This window comes from Amphiura filiformis, chromosome 4 (genome assembly GCF_039555335.1).
Source record: "Amphiura filiformis chromosome 4, Afil_fr2py, whole genome shotgun sequence".
Classification (NCBI taxonomy): Eukaryota; Metazoa; Echinodermata; class Ophiuroidea; order Amphilepidida; family Amphiuridae; genus Amphiura; species Amphiura filiformis.
Window position 1 is genome coordinate 76,827,353 of NC_092631.1, and position 19,040 is coordinate 76,846,392.

Here is a 19,040-nt window from a genome sequence, read left to right on the forward strand (position 1 = left end):
TTTTTATCAGAAGAAAGCTCATATTTTTTTAATAAAAACATCCCAGTGAAATTTTAGGCCTTAAATGTGTTCTGTTTAGAAAAAGTGATAGCCTATATCGCCATAGTGGTTACTACTGTTATATGAGCCATTGTGAAACATGTTTTACATCAAAACAGCTAGTGCAATTTAAATCATAACTTGATTATTTTGGTGCAGACCTCAATTTGTGTTATAAAATATAATATGAAAATATCTGACCACCCACCTTTAAAATCGCCAACATTATGCTACAATAATAAATACAAATGACTTGCTTTTATCCGGGCATCCTTAGGTGGTGCCATTTCAAGAATACACTCGTGAAAATTATCAGCATAAAATGTCACTCTTCCATACATCAGTATTGGCTCTACATTATCACATTGTTCTTGTGACCACTTAACAGCTCGTAGAACAATCCGATGAAAGAATCCATCTACAAAAATCAATAAGAAAGAAATTAATTATGCATAATATATTGTGTACTTGACAGAGCAGTGGAAACATACTAGGTTAACAGCAAGGTGTCTTAATTATCTTGATTATGAGGGAGCTTTATGGTGCTTCAGTCCCCAGGTTCAATTCCCAGCGGTTGCTGGTAAAATGACCTAATTGTATTAAAATTTGTCTCCAGAAAACAAATGTTAATGGAATTTCAGTCCCCAGGTTCAATTCCCAGCGGTTGCTGGTAAAATGACCTAATTGTATTAAAATTTGTCTCCAGAAAACAAAATGTTAATGGAATTTGGTGGTTGTAAATCTTTTTCAGGTGCAAACTGCAGCACATATGTTTGTGCAATTTGGGGATAAACTGGAATATTAACACTAAATTTCCATTTTTATGAAAAATTGGGCATGTGGTAATTTTACTTCTCCAAAAGCTGACCACCAATGAGTATGAAATTTAATGTTGATAAAGCTATGAATGTCCACTTTCTGTGATGTAAGTTGCAAATTAAAGTGTCACTGCAAACTGAAGATAACCATGGATAACAATGGCTATATAACGCCTATACTTTCTACACATTCATGCAGGGGGGAGGGGGTGACAGGGTATATATATATATATATATGTGTGGGGGGTAGGGGTGTGTGTGTGTACTGTTATGGCCCTCACTTTCAATTTTGAACTACTTTTGAGTTGACTAAAACTGTTACAAAACCTATGAATATAAGTTAATAGATTATTGATTTTTCCAATCTTAGGAGCAAACTCCCTGCTCCGAATATTGGGGCTTTTGGTATGTGCAACGATGGGGTCAGAACAAAATGGTGGGTTTTAAAACTGGCATTTGGAAATAGGAGCATTGTTCAAAATCAGATATTTGTATCTAATAAGTAATGATCTTGTACCTGGCAGAAATCCATGAAAGTTGACATAAAATGTTCTTGACGGTCTGTTTATACTAGTGGCAGTGACAGCGTCTACTTGCTGATGGTGCTGTGATGGTTGAAGGCGGGATGGCACAAAGTAACATTTGCAACTTTGCTGAGAGTAAGAGGTAAACAACAAACACATATGGATGTTTTGCCATGCAGAACATGCAATAATTTCATGCACAACAATCCAATTTAAATGCTAACTATAACATATGAAACTTCTTGTAGTGAAAATAATCTTCAGAATATTATAATAAGATAAAAAGGTCACTGTCTTTCTTTCATTTTCATTTCATAGTTAAATACATGGTAATGGCGTGGTAAAGGCACACAACGTCTTGCAACCCTGATGGCTGATGCAAAATATATATTATCTTTGATCAAAGAACAGCTGGACAATTGGTTGGCCCCTTTAAGGAATCGGATAGCAAGGTTTGCACAGTATTTTTGTGGGACCTAAGCGCACATCAGACACATCAAATTGCATTCTGAAGAGAACTGTCCTGATGATATCAAATAATTTGGATTTTTTGCGATATAGTACAAATTTTATGGCAAATTATTAAAAATTGATATTTTTTGACATTTAATAGTCCTCAAAGTAAACTTTATAAATCTAAAGATATGTACTTAAAGTGTATGTAGCTGGGAGGAAAAGCAGATGATCATTTAAAAATTTTGAAATTTATTATTGAATATATACACACTTTTTCCCCCAAAGACCTAAAAATTAACATTTAATATTGATGTTAAAAATACTTGCAATGCATACACGTATGGTCTTCATCTTTTTCAAATATTCTAATTATAAATTCTTACCCCCTTAGGTGTCTCTTTCTCACAAAGGAGGTCAAATTTCTTCATCAGCTCCAGGAGAGCATTCTGAAAAGGTCACAATACATTTCAGTTGATTCCATGGGTACTAATACCTTTGTTACAGTGCCTTTGATTGGTTATACATGTTATAATAAAAAAATAATTGACCAATCAAAATAGAGCTTTGAAAAAGTTTATTACAATCACACATTTGCAGCACAGGGCTGGAGTGCAACAAATTCCCAATCAATAATTTGAGGTAACATACAAAACCACTCACATGATAAAACAGACCATTCATAAAAGCAAAATTAAAGAAAATGTTTCAGACACATTTTGATGAAAAGTTTGTTTGCATTATATGATAATATGCCACATATTTTTTATTATTTTTTGTAGTGAAATTTGCTGTCCCTCTAACAGTGGAATGAGGTTGTAGTGCATCCACTTCCTACTACGGAGTCATATGAATTTCATGGTCCAGTTAGTGAACACATTCAAGCACACACGAAATATCCATATTGGCTCTGTAGTAAAGAATGGGAGCTATACGTTCCCGGCAGCTTTCCAACACTATAACTTTAGTTATGAGTATCGTATGAATTTCTTACCTGCTTCCTTAAAACCATCATTAAGTTTTCTTTTTTTATAATATTTTTTTATATTTAAATAAAAATAATTGATAGCGTCATTTATTTTTTTTCTATAACGAGTGGTGCAATTTTGGAATGATTTCACGCACAATTTTCCAGAAATTGGCCGTCAAATTCGCTGGGTCTTTTTTCTTTCGTCGCCATAAGAAAACTGTAGCCGCTAAAAATCTCTTACCACTTCCAGAACCAGCTTCAAGAATTCCTGATTCTGTACATATAAAATTGATTGTGATTGGATGAAATATTCTGGTGTCTATTTTATTTCTAAAACTATCGAATCAGAAAGTCCGTAAGAAATTTCTGACTTCCGTGGCATTGATGAACAAACGAGTCACCGGTCCATTCAAAACACACGTAAATGACTACACCGATCAGTTGTTCGCGGGTCTGCGAGCACACCATTTAATGGAAAGAAAATACCGTTTTATTTCTTAAATCGAAACATTTTAATATAACTATGTATCAATTTATTATATCAGGGATAAATGTATGAAGTTTTTAGTGTATGAAAAGTTTCGTAAAGTGAGTAAAATGAAGATTTTCTGCAACCCTTCGACCAAACTTTCACGCTCTTGGTGTTGTTGTTCATGCACGGTTCATTGATAGGGCCGCGGGACTTCTATGCAAGGGTGAAGCTTGATGAGTCCGTGTTTTGTCAAGCGCTGGTCGCCCAAGAAACAAAGCTAGTCATGTTTATAAGATTTTGTTTTGTTTCCTATGAAGTATTAAAATTGTATGTTTGAGAGTTTAATCTTGCAAAAACCACGAAAACTAAAAATAAACATCAACAATGATAATTACTATGACACACACACTGAAACACTCCCGTAGGAAATAATGGATTCTCCCAATTACCGAATTGACTGCTTGAGTGCCTTCTTCACAGAGAGGTATTGATTTTTCGATAACAGCACACAAACGGCATACAAGGAAATGTGTGCAATCATTTAATAGGTGCTGTTAACTGGACTTTTTAGGCAAAAGAAATTCATATGTACATCTAGTTTCACATAGCTAATGGTATATCATTGTCTGAGTTATGTGCACATGCAGATAAGCAATAGCTGCCATTTGCTTTACTTTTGATAACCAAAACAACCCAAGTGAATGTTACAGGGGCAAATTGGGATAGGTTATTGGTCAGCAAGAATGTTATAGGGAAAATCAATATCTCACAATATTATGTTGGTTGTGCTGCAGAATGCATTTGACATGAAGCCGCTATATGCAATTCTATTTTACAAGATGTTCTTACACTTACACAATGATATGTGCACAGGTTACGTTTTTGTAACAAAACTTTTCATTTCTTGGACTAATTTGGGTTGTCAAGACAAATAGTTGGCTTAGTTACCTTTTTGGAGTGAGCCTCATCCTGTGAACTGCTTCCTAGAAATCGCTTTAACAAGTAGTTCATCAGTTGGTCATCAAGTATCCCATGCTTGAGGAGTTTGCTCCATGAGTCTATATCTATTGCACGCTATGATATAAGGATGAAACATCCCATGATTAATGATTGAGTGAAATCCTTTAAAAATAAATAATAAACATTGATGAGTATTGAATTAGGAATACAACTTCAAAAATGGCCTGGTACATGTACAACTACTTCATGCTATTCAGTGGCAGCGGAAGCATTTAAATCGGGGGGGGGGGTCGGCTGTCGAGCATATCTTGTTCCTGTTTTACTGGGACTTTTATTTGTGTGCACGAAAATTTCAATTTCAGACTGTTTTAGCTCCAAATGAAGGTGTGTTCAAAAATCACTAGTAATCAAATGCTAGTAGCATTTGCACAATCGCTACAAGCATCCAGTCGTGGCTAGCGATATAGTGACAAAGTTGCCTTCAAGTCAACTGGTTGCAAATTGCTGCTAGGACATGCTAGCGACTTATTGATCAGATATCGGCAATAGCTTTTCTGGTAAGTGACAGAAGTTACATCACAAAAAAAGGCTACGCTCCTACCGACTGCTTTGTATGATATCACCTTAAAAGCAGCCAGGCATTTATACTGTTCATGTCTGGCATTTGACCCATCACATACACTGTTAGAGAATGCATGTGTAATGATTTATAAATTTTGCTGGGTCAGTTTCTACACCTTTACCTTGCTATCATCATCAACCACACACACAACTTCTTTGAATATCTTTATCAGCCAATTGGGGTCCAAGATAACAAGGTTTTTCAAGTCTTCACCACCATTTTTGATGTACACTATCTGGCCAATGTCATGGAAGTACTCTAGCATTGTCAGCATTTCTGATGATGATGGCACTTGCTGTGGAGCTCCTGGTAGGTCGCAGTAGCATTTTTCTGCCTGTAACAAGTCAAATTACAAAATATAAACAGCACCTTTAGCATTTTGTTGAAGATTGTTGAGAAATTACAACAAATTTGATTTTAATATCAAAAGCACAAAAAAGTACACTGCTGCCCAACTTAGTACTTCATTGGTGCTCAAGAGTACCTGTGTGGGTACTCTAGAGTACACATATCATAATCACACATACACACATACTGGTACTGGCAGGACAGGTAATGGGGTCCGATTTCTAATTTGTGCTTCCTGTTGGAAACCCGGTTCTGACACTCTGTAATCGCAGGTACTCATGCTGTCGAAAATTTCGCAAAATTAGGGGTATTTTCAGATAAAGTGTGTGATTCGCGAAACACACAAAAAAGGGTAATTTTAAAAAGAGTGCTCTTAATGTATGTACCACATGTATATCCTAAATCATAGTTTCATTATTCTTCATTTACGAATCCTACGCACAACATTACATCACATCAATATACAACACATTATACCCTATACGTGTTTCCGTCAGAAAGGGGTATATTAGAAATGTCATTTGTGTTTCAGCAAAAAAAAGGGACATTATTGATGGGCAAAAAATTTGCAAAATCGCTAAAAATAGGGGTGTTTTTATCATGAAAACTTCACGAAAGGAGATTCAAAAGGGGGTGTTGTCAAGGTTCGCCGACAAGCAAGAGTACTTGCGGATACAAGCAGTGCTAGAACTGGGGTTGGAAACGCCCTACCAAAACCAAACTTGAGTAACCCCCTAGGCATACCTGCATACATAGATCTTACAAATCACCAATTCATTTAGATCATGGCAAGGGTAGCATGAAAGAAACATGAAGTATATAAGACCATTATGTAACACAATATGCACCACAGGGGCCAAAGGAGGCATTTTTGAAAACTGAATTACTATAATTATTACCTTATATAAACATTAGGCTATCATACTGAGAACACCAAAGGTCTAGCATACTTGGTTCTAAAGTTCTGAAGTTTTGTCATGTGTATTTTCTGATGTATTTTATTGTTTTTTACTACATAGTTTTGCCTTTATCTGAATTTTTAATTTGCTGCCTTTGGCCCCCATGGACCAGATTATAATAAAAAACATAAATCAGCAAGCAAATAAAATGATCAGGAAATAAATGAGTTTTTTGATGTTTTGCTGAGCCAAATAGGATTTGATTCCATAATTTCAGCCCAGCAATATGGTGAAAGATTTATCAGAATTTTTTTAATGCTGAACAAGTAGGAGAGAGTGATCAGACTCAATTAATTTAATAATTTTGATGAGATACATTTGCTTCTGTTACAGACCAGTCTTACTTCTTTCAGAGAAATGCATGGCTTTCCTTGGCGAGCTATTTCTTGAACTTTCTTTTGAAACAGCAACCATCGCAGTGGTATTCTTTCCTCCATATATGGTTCCTTCTCAATGACAGATTTAATGTGGTTCTGTAGTCTGAACACCTGTTGAGCAATAAAATGATCTTTTTTCTTCAAAATTTTACTGAAATATTATATTAAAGTTAGTAAAATAACTCTAGACCTTTAAAACAACTGAGTGGCCATGGCTATTAGGAATCAGACCAGACCAGGGATAACATTATGGTCCTTGTCAGTGAGCCTTGAGTTGGTGCACTGCAAAAAAGTTTTTAAAATTGGTTTATCAGCCATATTTAGTTTAACCTGTAGTTCCATGCTAAAACACACTTGGTTCCCCATAGGATTTACCATTTATGCACAGATTAAAGGAAATACAATACCAGAATTTCAGATTATTTTGCCATCCTTATGACAAACCTTTTGTATGTGCACAAATGTTTGAACTATAGAAGCATGTAATATATAATGCAATATCCAAAAACATACCCTACATTGCGTAGTAACACATTTTTGTTTGACTTTGGGCCTTCATAATAACAAAGTAAAATGCTAAAAAAAACCCACTATTTTGGCCCTGGTCGATCATCACAATCCAATATTTCCAATTTGTCATAGTTCTATGGAGTCTGAAATCTGTCAGTTTAGTTTCTTAACTTAAGTGCCAACATACCTCTCCATCGACATCCTCATCCTCTGTCAGATTATTTTCCACAGCATAATACTTGGACACAACATGTTTTCTATAACACTGCTTGGCAACAAAGTCCTGTATTGTAGTCATCTTTCCTTTTACCTGAGAAAAAAAATAACATTGTATTTATCATGATTTTCATTCTAACTTGCTGTCAGGGCAGTACCTTTATACCAGCTATCCTGCACACCTAACCTTTGCTGTTAGCAGGTATCAATTTCAGATCAGTGTGAATAATCCATGTGTCAGGGCCACACATTTTGTAGTCAGACTGGTAATTTTGTGTAATTAATGGCCTGACAAAGTGAAGTGAAGGTACAGCCCTGCTTGTTACAGCAAATTCACTTTAGCAGTCACCATAGGCCATTTAATAAAAGGCACTAATTTAATGCCCACGTGACCCATGGGTGCCACCATACCAAGACCACCAAGTGATCAGTAGATGTGCTACAATACTAAGAGATTTTTTCAGACAAATATTATCAAAATTACTGAAAATGTATAAGGCAACTTAATTACACATCGGGGGATTCTACTTTTTTAGTATGTTTTCAAGAACTAAATTTGGGAAGTTTTTACCGACTGAAAAAAGCCCGTTATCGACGAAACTCTTACAATAACACTACAAAGTTGCAAAAAAATTACAAATTTGCTAGAAAATTTGGACATGCATCCTGCGTTTTCAATTGAAATACACAATAAGACCACCCACTGTGCTAAAGTTTACTTTTCCAGACATCCTGTCTAGAAGCTGCTCAGTCACTGGATATTCTCCGGAACCGTCTGGGACCACTCACCCTCCGATAGTCTGCCACAGGGTCATCTTTTTACTTGCACCATGTTTTTAGTTATCTGCACATTTCGTGAAATTTGTTCCCGTGACCAAGCACCTTTTGCACCCAAGTATGACTATACTCCACTACGGAGGGAGAAGAAGAAGAAGCTGTAATGTCAGCATCCATCTGGTCACGTGGGCATTAAATTAAGTGCCTTTATTTAAATACCCTAAGATGACTGTTTAGTATCGAACTCTGATGTACTAAATGGTTTATTTTATCTTTGTGCAATTATAGGTTTTCAACATATGTAATAAAAAAAAAACCAATCAATAATGTATAGGAACGCATTACACAAGTCATTAATTTCATTGAGAATGTTTTACCAATTTATCTCTCATTTGAGAGTCGTTATGCAGATCATTCTTATGTGTGCCAATGATGAAGATGGGTGGTGAGAGTTGCTCCATATCGTCTTTCTCCTTGTTGGGTATTACAAATGTATATATAGATCGCATCCAGAAATCTAAGAAGTCCAAGCAGGTAAATCCATGGTGATGTCCACAGACCTGTTGACAGACAGAAATAAATTGATAGTGTTCACATTGTCTGGAATATATTGAAGACAATAAACTGAGTTTTGTACATTTTACAATAAGTTAAACAATAGAGTACACGCCTGAAACATAGTCATAAATCAGTATCCACATCTAAGCATAAAAAACAAAATATCATTGAATAACAAATAAATAACCAAACAAAAATAAAAAACTTACCGAATATTCTCTTCCTAACTTTGATTCCTTCACATCCCCTGAGTCAACACAATACATGCTTACTTCTGCTTGTTGGTCTAGGTCTTTAGACAGATCAAACACAACAAGATACACTGCCTTTCTGGACAAGAAAACCTACAAAATATATGACCAAGTTAAGCTCCATGTCAACAATGACACATGTGTATAAGGGGAAGGACATGAAGACATTTCCCCCTCCCTGAATCCTTTGATTACAGTCGGGAGAATTGTTACCCAGTCAGGGATATTTTAGGTTTCTATGTCATTTTCTACCCAGTTTTGCTTCAACTCTCTCCCCTAAAACACAATTATTATTGTTATTATTATTAATCAACACTTATATGGCGCTCTAACAATGAGCACAGCGCCTTACAAAATATACAGGCAAAAATGAAGCAAGAAACAAATACAACAAACATTAATACAAATGTGTTTTAAGCAAGCGCTTGAAAGCAGGCACAGACACCGCCTCCCTCAACTGGATAGGCAACTCATTCCAGAGCCGTGGAGAGGCAACAGCAAACGAATGAAGTACCCAATTAATTTTGGTAATTCATGTAATTTTTGTGTTTTGTAATTATTTATTTGTATTTTTGTATGTAATAACTGGGCCATATGGAAGAACAGGGGAATACTTAAATTTTCCCCTGAATATGGACCCAGTATAAAGAAGAAATAAACAAACAAACAAATGATCACCAGCTCTCTTATTTGATTATAATCTCTAACACCATCTTGATTTGATTTTTCTTGGTTACCAGACCATCTACTCAGACTCTGATCATAGACCCTATAAGGATCGCTCAAAGAAGATTAACTGCAAAAGTGCACTAACCGTGCTGCCCAAAGAAAAAGCTTTTTTGGGGGCGGCACAAAAACTGAACAAACAAAAATCCTGCACACTATGACACCGCATCAAATGTGACCTCAAGAACTAAAGTTACAAGCAACTGAATAGACGAAGTCCAGTTTTAAAAGTGACAAACTGGCCTATACAAGGCGCAAAAAACAGTTTTTATTTCAGTTTTTACTTCTCTATACTTTTCATAACTTTCATTTTATTTGTCTGTTCTTTTGTTTCAATTTTCTTTTGTTCCTTTTGTTTTAAATTAAAGGCACGCATAAATTAGCCATTCACCACTCTCAAACCAGATGTCTAGTCCATGGAGTTTTGAATAGGCAACTTTGTCACTTTTAAAACTGGACCTTCATCTACTCAAATGCTTGTAACTATGCTTCTTGAAGTCACATTGGATTCAATGGGGTGTCATAATGTGCCACATTTGATAGTGCATGTATTAAACAAATAAATGTACCCAAATATGGTTTAGTTTTAAAATTAGAAGTTTTCTTCCAAGTGTAAGGATACTTTTTTAGTGCAGTATACAAACCTGATGTGTGGTATAATACAGGTCCTGTCCTGCAAAATCCCAAATACGAACTTGTAGACTTTGTTCGGTCGCATGCTCTTTAAAGAGTTCATCTATGATTGATGTTGGTATTTCATTGATGTCATCATCTAAATAGCTCATATCTGATTCATCTTCCACATACACTGATGATTGCTCTGGTATTTCAAGTTTTGGAGCTACAAATCCTCTGGCAGTTGCTCTGGAAAAGAAACTAGGTGTTGGTGGTGTCTGAGATCCATCTTGTGAAGTATGCGATGCTGCAACAATTTCAGGAGAGACCTGTTATAAAAATATAGACAAATTTATCAGTTTAATATTCTTTGAATACTTCTTTTGTACATCTTCTTTAAGGGGTACTACACCCCTGGCCAATTTTGTGCCTATTTTTGCATTTTTCTCAAAAATTATAGCGCATCGGTGACAAGTAAGATATGTATATTATAGGGGCAAGGACTACAACTACTGCACTGAAAATTTTATTTCACCACAAACAAAAGTTGTGGAGTTACAGTAAAAAATGAGGGAAAACCAATATTTGATCAATAAATCAATAACTACTTGTCTTGAGTCACTGAAATTCCAGTGTAGTAACTGAATTCCTTGCCCCTATAATATACATAACTTTTGTTACCAGTGTTTTATTAGTTTTTGAGAAAAATGCAAAAATAGTTATAAATTTATCAAGGGGTGTAGTACCACCTTAATCCAGTAGCATTTATTAGTCCGCAAAAGCTGCTTGTAGATTCTACAAAAATATTTAACCATTACCCCAAATAGCATACATTGGGAAAATTTTACAAAGCCATCTAATGAACATTGAAATGCTAATACTATTAGTAAATGTATAGAACATAGTTCAGGTTCACACCTTCATGATCTGAACCTGGTATTTGAGCCCATTGTGCCTATTTGGCCATCCAAATGTGATGGGTGGATGACTACTGGCTATAAAACACTGTACCTCCTTGTCCAATGGTTTACTCTTAAAATTATGCACACATTCTGACCTCTTTTAGTTTCTTCTTGGTGACAGGTTCATGGCGAATATCAGTTGGCGAATACTCCTCTTTTGGTTGCCATCCCTTGATGCTTGTCATACTCTCAGCTACACCAGAAATGTATGATGATTGAATTTCTTTAAGAAACACAAAAATGTTTATGATTAAGAATTTGAGGGATTTACAGTACGCTATCATCCAGATGCCTTAATTGGTCAATGTTGTTGTATAAATTATCGGTCTAGTCTTTGGGTGACAGTAAGTAAACAATCATATCAATCAATCATTCAATCAATCAAAAACATTTATAAAGTGCCAGTTTCATTTTAAAATGTTCAGAAGCGCTGTGATGAATAAAAATACATTATTTACAGAAGGTAGAGTACAAATAAATTTTCAGTTTTGTTTTAAAGATGTTCACATTTAGTGCAGTCTTAATGCTCTGCATGCTAGCCATAGGCTTCAACATAAAAAGTTTTGAGATATTTTCTCAAAACATTATGAGCTATCTCAAGAACCACTGAACCAATACTAGGCTTGGAATTGTACTCATTTTAATGCATTTTTCATGCCAAAATCAAATATGGTCATGAAAATGTACAATTCTGACAGTTTTGACTTTAAAAAATTGAAACTTGTCATCTGCAGTCGACATCCGCGTGGACAGAATTAATGTGTAAAGGCAGTTAGTTCCAGAGGATAGATGCAGCCCTGTTGAAAGAATGACAACCGTATCAATGGAGTTTCCATGTGGGTACAACAACTAGATGTTGATCTGGTGAGTATAACTAGGTCTGCGGTACCAATCTTTCACCCCACTTGATATTATGTGGGGGGGTGTACCAATTTTTAAGATAGAATGGGTCTTGTGGTGAAAGCATACTGATTGGAAAAGTATGGGTTTTTAACTACCTTCAATGTACATCCAAATGTTCCAAAATAAGGGGTGACCTGCTGATTTTTAGAGCTGATTGTTGCATTATTTGAGTTTAGGTGCAAATATTGACACTAATAAATTTGTGAAACAAAATCCTATAATATGCAGCTTTACTTGGTACTTAGTTACACATTATATAATGAACATGTAGATGTACATGGCAGGGTATAAAAGCATAAATTTGTACACAAACCTTCTAGTTCGCGGCCTTCTTGTGACTGCCATCGCATCAAGTTTGGGTGTGTAGGTGTAACATACAAGGAAACATCTATTCCCTCTGTGCTAGATTCACTATTGCAAAATCTGGAGAATAATTAACATATTTATGTACATTATGTTATTCATTTCAGTTTATCTACTTTTCTTGCCGCATTCCCTCCATTTATGTTTTGTGTGCCACTATTACTCCGGTATGGTTTGAGTAGGGACATACCTGCTTCCAAGAATCTCAAAGTGGACCCCCGGGGGATATCATAAAATTTTTGATGACCAAAATGCAGGGAGTCACAAGATGACCACCTGCATATATTGGCATGCGTCATGTGCCTGTCAATAGACCCCTTTGAAATTGTAACTGTCAATTCTGGTATAGAACCAGTGAGGATGTGGATTGGGTTCTTACAGGGTATCTACATGTATTCCCTGTCAAAATGATGATGTAACAGGATTAATTACCAATTTACCACAGCAATAGATGAATACAATTTTTGAATAGATCGCCCTGCACTACAACGTTTACACGGTACCTATGCATTGAACCATAGATGTCAAAGAAATGCTAATCACTCGTATCTGTACGATTAGAATCTTTGAAAAGAGCGGAATTGTACATTGTAATCAATCTATGATTGCAGACATACACAGGTGATGAGTGCAACCTGCTTGTAGTGCAGAGCGATCAAAAATTGTATTCATCTATTGCTATGATAGTTAATCCGATCATTACATAACTTTGACAGTGAATACTCAGTTATTGACAGCAAACAGAATGATATGGAGCAAGGATTCTCGAGTACTAATATACTATAGGATAAGCCACTCGTTTGCGCAAATGAAGTCAGTCATTCAGCCTATGCGCCTTCATGCATGTGATGGCATAGTACCCCTGTGCGTGTAGGAGTGTATTTCCTGTGGAAGAGATGATGCAATGTTTACGTCATCGCTTCCAAAAAAATTAAATGGCTAAAAACGGCGAACATTTGGTCGAATCTTTCCATTACTATCATATCGTGAAAAACCAAATAGCTGAGGAGTTAGCTCAATATGCTAGGAAAATATTATAACCGATTACCCCGTGCGAGACTGGCTAAATAAGCTGTATTTTTGCGGAAAGGGTCCGAATAATTGGCAGTCGATGGGCGCCATCTTGGAAAAATAGCTCGAAATAGACTTCCTCGACAGTCGTTCAAGATTGAGGAGATTTTAGCCTGACGATGTTAGACTTGATCAAGACGGAGTGTCGTTTGCACTGTATCGGTCTAAATGTGCACATTTCATACAGAAAATTAGCTTGAAATTCAATAAAGCAAGTAAAATATGGGTCTAATATTATCTCTACTAATATAAAATTTGATGAAAATGGTATTTCTTTCTTAAAACAAATAAACATACTTTCAAATTGCGTTACAATCGTACCTGTACTTGCAGGTCTGAAACTAAGACTAATTTACCACCTCGATGCCCTAGCAACTGTCAATCAAATACAGGATAAGTCCTTTTGACCAGTAAAGCAGTAACGCGCATCATAGCCGTTCACAAGTACGTAAATTTTAGGCTTACCACCTCGATGCATAGCAACCGGCATAGCAACCGTCACTCAAACTGCCGGCGAAGTGACTTCATTTTTTATACAGGGATTGAATACGAGTGTCACGGCCCCGTAAGGAGTGCATAATAAGCAATACACAATATGTGATGCAGTACATCAAAAGGGAGACTTTGTGGCAATGTGCTTTTCAAGCTATAGATTTGAAAAATGGACAGAAAAAAAATAAGGAAAATAAGATGTTTGGGATGCTTTTTCACTTAAAAAATATGAATGCCTTTATCAATTTTGGCAAATGTGGTGTCATTTTAAAGCTTGCAAAATCCTTTCAAAGCAGAACAACTTAACTCAAAATTGACTTCTCTTGTAAAGTCACCACTTTTGATGTGCTGCATCACATATTATCTGGATTTGTAAGCTTATTATATACTTTACAATTTCATAAACTTCTTACATTTCATTGACCAAGTTTTTCTTCAGGCTAGTCTTGCCGACTCTCTCCTGTCCAACCAACATCAGTCTTTTCTGCTTTAGCTGTATGGTACCAGCTGCAGTTGCTTCTCTGTATGCTGCAATAGCATCAGCTCCATGGGCTAATACTTCAACAGGTGCTGGAAGTCAATCATACATAATATTGGACACATGAAACCTAGCAGTAACCGGGGGGGGGGGGTCACTCACAGATAAAGGTGGTACGGGTATGTGCGGCGGTTGAGGGTCCCTTTTTCAGGCTATCCAGCAGTTCCTTAAGACCCACATTTGCATCATGCTCCAGTTCATTGAGCCTCAACCTCTGAAAATTGTAGCTCTATAGCTCCTAAGCCTATAATTTAATTGGCCCAATTTTAGTTCACAGACCCCCACAAAAATGTGGAAATTTCAATTCATCAAGCCCCTATTTTGCCCAAAAATCAGTTCTTAGTTCCCAAAGTTTGGCGCTCTGCGCCGCATACTCCTACCAAAATGTCACTTGAGTTCTCCCCAGGCAGTCCCCCGTGACCCCCCTAAAATGTGCCCCTATCCTCCCGGACATGCACCTGGATACTTCCTTAAGCCTGATGAACTGGAATCGAGGAGGTTTCAGTAAAATACAAGGTCTTTACAACATATTGGCAAATTGCATTGATAGGTCTTTGGGTAACACTTGCTCTTATCATAAACTAAAGTAAGGTCTTTGATTAAAACAATGATCTCATTGACCTTATAAACCTTATAAACACCACAGGTGCTAAAGTAAATCATATTGGAGAGGGGGCTTATTTAAATTATGAAAAAGAAAATCAAAATTAACTTATAGAAAACTCCATGTTGACCAAAACACACAAATTACCTGGTACAATTTTGATGCCTTTTGTTCCTGCATGCAAGTCAAGTATTGGCCATTATAGGTTTACTGAAATCCACCGATCCTCTCCATCCTCTACTGCTGATTTCCACCGAAGGAACGCCATCAAATGACACAAATATATTGTGTCTCGGCGTGTAATAATAAGATATCGTATGCCCAACCTGAGACACTTCATACGGTAGCTTTCTGACACACACTTTGCCTGTTTTTAACAGATCTGTCATATAATAGGGATTATTTGAGTCCAGAAAGATTTCCAGAGGATTGTAGTTTGTAAATCCATACCGTAACCTTCCATCCATGTTGTCGACCTCTGAGGTAATCTCCACTGATACTGGTTGGAAGGGTTTCAATGGTACAGCACCAAAAACTGTACCAAAGAAGTAGTCCTTTGTTCGAGTTGCTGTTGTCCCATTTTCTTCAATACAGACATTTTTGCCGTAACAGGTACTGTGAAATTGTTCCATCTGTATAATGAAGTGAACAGAAAACATCAAATTAATGGAGCTTGCTTTGGCCATAATTTGATATTATTATTTCTTCAAACTTTATATAAAAAAGGTAAAGAGCTTGATAAGGTAGCCATTATGAGAATCATCTGTGCAATGCAAACTCTACAAAATGATTTAATATACACAGGGTACAGGTGATTCCCTTCTCCTAAAAACTACAAATAGACCCCATTGCAAGTTACTGACTGATAATGAATCTGGCCACTCAAAGATAATAAAGCACTGGCACACATACTGAAGTTAAGTGGATGATTATTATGAAATACCTGGTATGGTACAGTCTTTGATTTGGCAGTACTTACTGTCGTTTTATCTTTTCTGTTTCGGGAGCTCTATTGTTCAGAAACGAAAACGCAAGGGATTAAGTGAGATGGTGTGTAATTTGACTTCATTGTTACGTTTGGGGCATCATGCTTCTCATTTCAAGAAGTAATGATATTTAGGTGTTGTCAATCACACTTTATGTCTGTCAATAAAGGTTGGATAAGTCAATTATATGCAACACTGGTGCTTCAAGTGGGCAATCTTACTCATGTCTAGTCTCCCAATCAACTGGGCAGGATAGGCCTACATCAGGTCCGAACGCAAATTTGATGTCATTCTGGTCTATATTACTGTGACATTTAAAAAAAAAGGACCCCTGCCTCTTCTCCTCTTGCTTTCTTTCTCTTTCTAGTCTCTCCCTTCCCCAACTCTCACCTGTGTCACATGTCATCTTTTGAATTACCGTATTTCGTCAAATAAACGCCCCCGGGGGCGTTACATTTTCCCAAGGGGGGGCGTTTATTCAAGGTCAATTTTAGAACGATAAAAAACGCTAAAATGATGAAATATGAACTAGAAACACTGACTTCTGGCTCACTTCTTGGTTTTTCAATCCAGATTTTCGCCAATTATTGACGCTATTATCGACCATGTGGGGAACTTGGTAAGCTTACTACACAAGATGGCATGAAAATATCGGCATTTTTGAAACATCTTGGTTGAAAAAAGTGGTGGGGGGCGTTTATTTGAGGGGGGGCGACTATTTGACGACATACGGTATGTGGATATCTGAATTATATTGGATATTGTATTTCCTTTACCCTTCTCACTGTTTTAGCAGTAGGCCTATGATCAACGTGGAAAAATTAAAATAAACGGAATAAACTCCTCCCTGCTCTACTCGCCCTCCTCTCTTCTCTCAATCTCCTCTCCTCTCCACTCCTCTCCTCTCCTCCACCCGATCATCTCCTCGTCTCAACATCCCCACTCTCTCATTTCCTTAAATTAATTAAAAATTATACAGGGTGGGCCATTAAAAAGTTCACACTTTTTCGATGGCTTATTTCTCAGAAATGAAAACACATATTGAAATAAGTTGAACATATTTGTAAACCTCTATGTCTGGACTGGCATTGCTCAAAAGGGCATTAACATCCATGGTCTAATTACAAAATGGCGACCATTTAAAGCAGAGAAGTCAAAAACCAATTTGCACACACGTAAGACTATAGACAATGATCATGCATATTAAGTTTTTAGGCTTAAGCAAGTTTTAAAAAAGTTTGATGACTCTATATGCATTTACTTGAGTGTCATTGTCGGGTCATCGGACTCATGCGTGTATGAGTTGTTTACTGTTTGAAAATCATTCACCTGTGAAATTGACACAAAAGGCTGATTGGACATGCTCATTTACATAACAAATACACTAGTTTTGGAGGGAACTTCAAATTTAAAATGCCTTGCGTGCGTTCTTGTCATTCATATTAGAGATAACCGTGTAAGTACTTTGAGGTGATTCTTGCTGTTCAAAATGCGGCAGTTTACAAAGGAGGAACGAATTTTCATCGAGGAGGAAATTTCTTGAACCGGAAAGGTGCGCTCTGTCCTGAATGCATGGCGAACCAGTTTCCGAATACCAGACTTCCTAGTCGCCGACACATCTATAATATTAAACAAAAGTTTCACTTACATGGAACTGTTCTCAATCGGAACAAATCTAACAGTGGGAGACCACGAACAGGAAGATCAGCCAATCACATTGCCGATGTTAGAAGGATTTGCAAGCTAACCCAAGATTGAGTACTCGACGGAACAATTGTCCCCATATTCCAAGGACATCGTTCAGACGAATCATCACTCATGATATCGAATGGCACCCTTACAAGATCCTTAAGCGTCATGGACTGCAACCAGGAGATCCAAATCGGTGACTTCAGTTTTGTAACTGGTTAGTTAACAGAGCACGCCGCTTTCTTGATACCGCTGTTGTTGTTGACGAGGCAAACTTTCAAATGGACGGGTCTGTCTCTTCTCAAAACGCACGGATGTATGCACCGAAAGGCAATCCTCCGAGAGACTTTGCTTTTAACGTTCCACATGACAAACGCAAAGTTAGTGTTATCGCAGCCGTCACAGGAAACAACCGGTTGATAGGACCGATATTCGTTGACCAGAACATAAATGGAAACGTTTATCTCGACATAATCAATGATCAACTAGAGCCTCAACTGGTCCAAATATTTGGACAGCAGTTTAACGGGGCCATCCGCAGGGCGTGGTTCTTTCAAGACGGAGCGCCAGCCCACCGTCTTATCGCTGTTAGAGACAGATTGCAGGAGTTGTTTCCGCATCGTGTTGTCGGCCTTGGACATCATGTGGAATGGCCTCCGAGGAGTCCTGATCTGACACCTTTGGACTTCTGGCTTTGGGGTGATGTCAAGGCGTCTGTGTATGCCGAAGGTCCGCGAAGGAATTTGCGGGAGCTGAGGAGACGATACAGATGCGTTCACAAGGATCCGACGCACCAGGGTTACTTCAAGAGCAGTTCACCATATATACGATCGTATGCGATGATTTGTATTCATGAGCAAGGAGGCCACGTTGAAGGACGATAAGAACACTTTAAAGACAGAAGCATTTTCACTGTGGCATGCATAAATACGTGACTTTATGGAACCATGATAAGCAGTAATGAAGAACAGAACTATTTTTATCAGAGTCAAATATGATTTTACTTGTATTCTTACTTTTCTAGTGCAATATTTTTAATTTCATGACAATTTGAGACAAATAACTTCGTTTCCATTGAAGCACTGCTACGGTTTACATGTGTCTATATGAAGAAATAATTTCCGAAGAGAAGGAGAGACATTCCTGACACCTATTTAAAAATGTATCTTGTTATATCTCTATATAAGATTTATGTTATAGTGCAATAACCATCATGAAGACTCGGGTATAAAATTAT

The 19,040-nt window shown here is 37.0% G+C and overlaps 1 protein-coding gene across 1 annotated transcript; it reads right to left on the reverse strand.

Moving 5' to 3' along the window:
* Window positions 1–246: 246 nt before the first annotated feature.
* Window positions 247–12,477, reverse strand: LOC140149935 (probable serine/threonine-protein kinase pats1). The gene is made up of 12 exons (XM_072171948.1): window positions 12,374–12,477; window positions 11,253–11,380; window positions 10,225–10,524; window positions 8,813–8,947; window positions 8,423–8,605; window positions 7,240–7,362; window positions 6,510–6,653; window positions 4,980–5,192; window positions 4,225–4,350; window positions 2,221–2,283; window positions 1,375–1,510; window positions 247–457 (listed from the first exon to the last, which is right to left on the reverse strand). Exons 1-12 carry the CDS (start codon window positions 12,408–12,410, stop codon window positions 270–272), a joined length of 1,776 nt encoding a protein of 591 aa, XP_072028049.1. The 5' UTR covers window positions 12,411–12,477; the 3' UTR covers window positions 247–269.
* Window positions 12,478–19,040: the final 6,563 nt, after the last annotated feature.